This window comes from Spinacia oleracea, chromosome 6, assembly GCF_020520425.1.
Source record: "Spinacia oleracea cultivar Varoflay chromosome 6, BTI_SOV_V1, whole genome shotgun sequence".
In the NCBI taxonomy this organism is placed as follows: domain Eukaryota; kingdom Viridiplantae; phylum Streptophyta; class Magnoliopsida; order Caryophyllales; family Amaranthaceae; genus Spinacia; species Spinacia oleracea.
This window is the reverse complement of record NC_079492.1, coordinates 51,206,011-51,210,666: the sequence shown is the minus strand read 5'-3', so window position 1 is coordinate 51,210,666 and position 4,656 is coordinate 51,206,011. Positions and strand designations below refer to the sequence as shown.

The 4,656-nt window shown below is 43.4% G+C and overlaps 1 protein-coding gene across 1 annotated transcript; it reads right to left on the bottom strand.

The window, feature by feature from the left end:
* Window positions 1–283: 283 nt before the first annotated feature.
* LOC130462561 (uncharacterized) lies at window positions 284–4,385 on the bottom strand. Its single transcript, XM_056831059.1, has 2 exons — window positions 1,642–4,385; window positions 284–1,468 (listed from the first exon to the last, which is right to left on the bottom strand). Exons 1-2 carry the CDS (start codon window positions 2,281–2,283, stop codon window positions 491–493), a joined length of 1,620 nt encoding a protein of 539 aa, XP_056687037.1. The 5' UTR covers window positions 2,284–4,385; the 3' UTR covers window positions 284–490.
* Window positions 4,386–4,656: the final 271 nt, after the last annotated feature.

Here is a 4,656-nt window from a genome sequence, read left to right as displayed (position 1 = left end):
TTGGGGGGTACAGCACGTATCCAGATATGCGTACCAAAAGAAATATAGCCGTACAAAAAAAACAATGGAATTTCATCTTTATACGCGGCTTACGGCAAAAAAAAAAAAACAGCAGACGAAAATAATGATGATACTTCATTCATTTGACCGATTAAATAATATGCTTCCACCTCAGGGCATATCTATTAAAATCCGGCATCCTAGAATTTATTCTAGCTAGAACTACGCGCGACCTGATTCTAACAAAGATACATAGGCAATCCTATTTATGGATTCGGTCCAATCAAGTAAAAAAAATATATATACATTGTGCAAAACGTGTTGGACATATATAAAATATAAAAAGAAAAGAGGAGAAGAAAAAAATGAAAATAAAAATAAAATACGCCTTTATTAAAAAATGATAAGAAGGAAAACAAAAGTGCTAAGGAAGGAAAAACAAACACAACTGGAATAAACAAAGGGCACCTACACCCTAGCAGGAACTACACTACTCTAGTTCTTCCGGATCATCAAATAAAGTCTTGTAGAGGGCAATGTTCGCAGGATCCACCCCCACAGTCTTCTGCGCTGCCCCCATATCAATCTCCATAAGAACCGGCTCTTGGACACTAACTTCCAAAGATTCCAAGGCTTCAGAAACATTCTCAATTACAGCCCGCTCAGCCTCAAGGGCACAGACAATGATGGGGGAGGGATTATCAACATCAACTGAATTAGTCACTGTTTCTACGGGCGGTTGAGCCTTCCTAACCCATACATTGTTCCGGCGACGATCTCCGCGAGAGCTTGCATTTCTTTTAGCAACGGCAGGCCCCTTCATGTTAGGCAGCTTCTTAGGCCTAGAACTGGAACGGGGAGGAACTTCCTTTCGCTTTCGATCAGGACGAGCTTTCACAGTCTTAATACCATGGGTGCGAGGATTGGCAGAATCACGGCCCTCATATCTAACCCGAATACGAGGTATCAAAAGCTCAGCCGGCTCTCCATTTCGAGCCTCGGTCCTCACAGCTTTATCATCGGAGCTCATCCACAACTTGTAGTTTTCAGAAAGACCCACAAAGCCATTTGTAGCTACGGCCCAACGCGGGAGACCATCATAATACTTAGCCCACGCTTGAACCCGTGCTTGTGAAAAGGCCGCTACTTTAGGTGGTACCGTATCAGAAAAGGGGATAGTCTGCCTTAAGCCGTATTGACGCATGACTCGGTAAGGAAAGATATAAATGGGCCGGGATAGCCCCAACAAAGAAACATAAACCGATACATCAGAACCCCCCGTCATAGTAGTCAAACCCCACCACGGTACCACCCATTTAATAGAACAGATACCATGAGTAAAAAAGGAGGCCCACTCGGCCTCGTCCTGGCCTCGGTGCAAATACTTCCGGTTACCCAAGGCTATAGGGCGATAATGTTTAGGATCGGCAGGAGTTTCTAAGAGCCTAAGTCGTTCCATGAGCCAAATCTGAAAAAAACGGGTACGATCAAATCAAAAAATAATAAATAAACAAACGAAACCTGGGGCGTAGTTTCAACGCCCAGGACCAGGCGCCGGAAATTTTAACGCCCAGCCCTGGGCGCTGATACTCAGTTCCAGGCAGGACGATTAAAAAAGTATGCAAAAAAGATCAATTACACATGCAGCAATAGGGGGATCCCCTTAAGATATTCAGATTTGGCATCCTTCTTCAGCTCATCCGCACTCAGTAAAGTCTCGGCAACAACCAACGGTATAATAGAATAGCAACTTTCCATCTGGCTAATCAAGGGGATCAACCTTATGTCACCGAACTCACCATTGTTATTCGACAGCAAATAATGATTCAACAAGCAAAATACAAGGGCTCGAATGTTCAATTTCTGTTCGGTCATATTTTTACTAGGCCTAAAGTGATGTTTTACAAGCTTTTCCAAATTAACCTCATCACCTACAACAATCTCAGCAAGCGTGTTAGCATCTAGTCCTAGGAAAGCCCCTATGGTTGTTTTACCCTCTTCAATGGTGCCAGGGGTGGCAGGAGTAGCATTAGTAGGATAACCAAGGATCGCGGCAAATTCATCTGGCAAAGGACATATTTCGGTTCCCCGAAAGACAAAAACATGATGATCGGAATCCCAAAAGCTTAGGGTTGCATGCAGAAAATTATAATCAATATTAATTTGTTGTAAGCCTAAAAGTGCCTCTAAGTGGTATTCTTTCAACAAAGCCTTTTCTGTAGGAGTAAGGGCTCGGAGCCAACGCCTAACGGCTCGTTGGAGTGAGAAGGGAGGAATCGACATGACAAAAGCAAGGAGGAATTAAGGCTAAGCAACTACAAGAGAAGAAAATTAAGAGTGATGGAAAATAGGGACATATCTAGCCCCTATATATAGCTGAAGACATCAAGTGACATCCTGATCCCATTCGGAAACGCGTTAAGAAATACGAAAACCAAAAATCGCCAGGAAAAGACTTTCAGCGCCCACGGCTGGGCGCCGAAATAATTAACGCCCAGCCTTGGGCGCTGAAAATGCAGCCCAAGGCCCAGATTTCACAAAACACGGAACAGGAAAGGACTTAAGACCGTGTTTCTAGACACGAGGCCCTATTGCAATCAAGATCAAGCCCAAAAGCACCTTTATCACCCAAATAGCAAAAAATGAATGTTAAAACTTGGTCAAAACTTAGACTAGTCTCAAGGAATATATGTGTACACTCTTTTTTGAGCAAAATAAATATCAAGGTCATTCTTCGAAACACCAAAAAATATTGTTAAGTCGTTGGTTTCTCGAAATGAAAAATGTTTGTTTGTCAAAAGATTAATCCGGGCCAAGCTAAACCGGATATTATTGGAAAATAAAACTTTGTCGCCCGAAAACTGAAGTCGCACTCCACGACTTCGCCAAAATAGCACACCACTATAAAGGTCGCTCGCACATACGAGCACAACCCCAAACATGATTAAAAGACGTTATAAAATACGTACCTCTCTTGGCGGAAAATGACCGACAAGCCCAAGTGCTTGGAGGCTCGCGAAAAATATATACCCCAACAAAGAGCGTGCGGAGTCAAAATCATATTCCCAGACTACTTTGCACGCAGTCCCATGTTTGGATAATCTCAAAAGAACGGATTTCGACCTCAGAGAAAGGTCGCCGTTGACACTTGTACATGGTCCTCTGATCAAAGACCAAGTGGTGGCAAAAATCGAGCCGTAAAGACTAGCTCAAAACCACAAAAGAAGACGATCACAAAACAAAGGTCCGTCTAAACCCGTTGTCAACCCACATTCAGGTTACAACTAAGTCCGAGCATCCCTCGAAAGAATTCTCTCTTGCAAGAATGAATAAAAGAAATTCTCAAAAGAAATCACGATGAACAAAAAAAAGGGGAACTTGCCCATCTTAAGTTGGCAAGATCGCGTCACGAACCACCCGAGTTCCCAAATTGAAAAAACGAATTCAGGGACGTCCACCCTCAGCGGACAGGGCTCGCCCACCCTCAGCGGGCGGGGTCTGCGTCACTAGCCGCGCAGGTCCTCAGTTTTCGAAAAATAGAATCTTCTAAAACCAAATGAAACAGGCTCGCCATCTTCAGCCGGCGGGGTCTACGTCACAAACCACGTAGGTCCTTATTTTCAAAAAGCACAAACAAATTTCAAAATAGATTTGTCCACTTCTATCGGACGGGGTGTCCACCCTTAGCGGACAGGTTCGCCATCTTTAGCCAGCGGGGTCTACGTCACAAACTGCGTAGGTCCTTATTTTCAAATTTCAAAAACAGATTCGTCCACTTCTATCGGACGGGGTGTCCACCCTTAGCGGACAAGCTCGCCATCTTTAGCCGGCGGGGTCTGCGTCACTAACCGCGCAGGTCCTTAGTCGCTGCAGCGATAACTTTTTCTGGTTTTCCGTTTTTCCAAAAAAAGAACGATGTGAGTAGTTTTCCTTTTTTCCAAAAATTAAAAGGATTGGTTTTCCGTTTTTCCAAAAAAGAACGATGTGCTAGATTTTCCTTCGTTTTACGTCCCATAAAAACAAGGGGGTTTTCTCGTTTAGCTAACCCTGAAAATGAGAATCTTTAAAAACATTTTTACCTCGTGGTTGGGCTTGGCCAGGCCCAATTACACTTTATAGCTTTGATTTCGAAAACATCTGTAGCTACTCCCAATGACAAAGTGAGGGAGTTTCTACGCCTCTTTAGATACTTCCAATGACAAAGTTTCTATACTATCCGTTGACAAATCCCAATGACACGTGAGGGATATGTCGACACTTCAAGTGATGACCCTTAAGTCAAATGTTATCACTCGGGGGCTCGTGAGACCCTCACAAAAAACAGGTCACCATGACTTGTGTGACGCACTCCATCTAATACTTTGACCATCGTCTTACTCCAAGACTCAGTCAAAGTGGGGGCTAACTGTAGACACCTACTTTTGTCCCCATTCCCGAAAGGGAAGGTTCGATGATGAGAACATAAATCTCCACTTGACAACGCATCTCCTATAAAATAACGAATCTCAATCACCCTTTTCATTTCACCTGAAACCTGCTATTTATAGAAACCTGCTATTTATGGAAACCTGCTAAAAATAGTAACTGCCGTAATGGGTAGTTGTTAAAAGTGGCAAGTCATAAAAGATAGAAACCTGTCAAAATTAGGTGTTGCAC

Excerpts from the sequence above, each read along its gene's own strand:
- LOC130462561 (XM_056831059.1), bottom strand. The coding sequence starts at position 2,283 with ATGTCGATTCCTCCCTTCTCACTCCAACGAGCCGTTAGGCGTTGGCTC. Across the intron at positions 1,469-1,641 it reads GGATCCCCCTATTGCTGCAT|ATTTGGCTCATGGAACGACT; the intron begins GTGTAATTGATC and ends CGTTTTTTTCAG.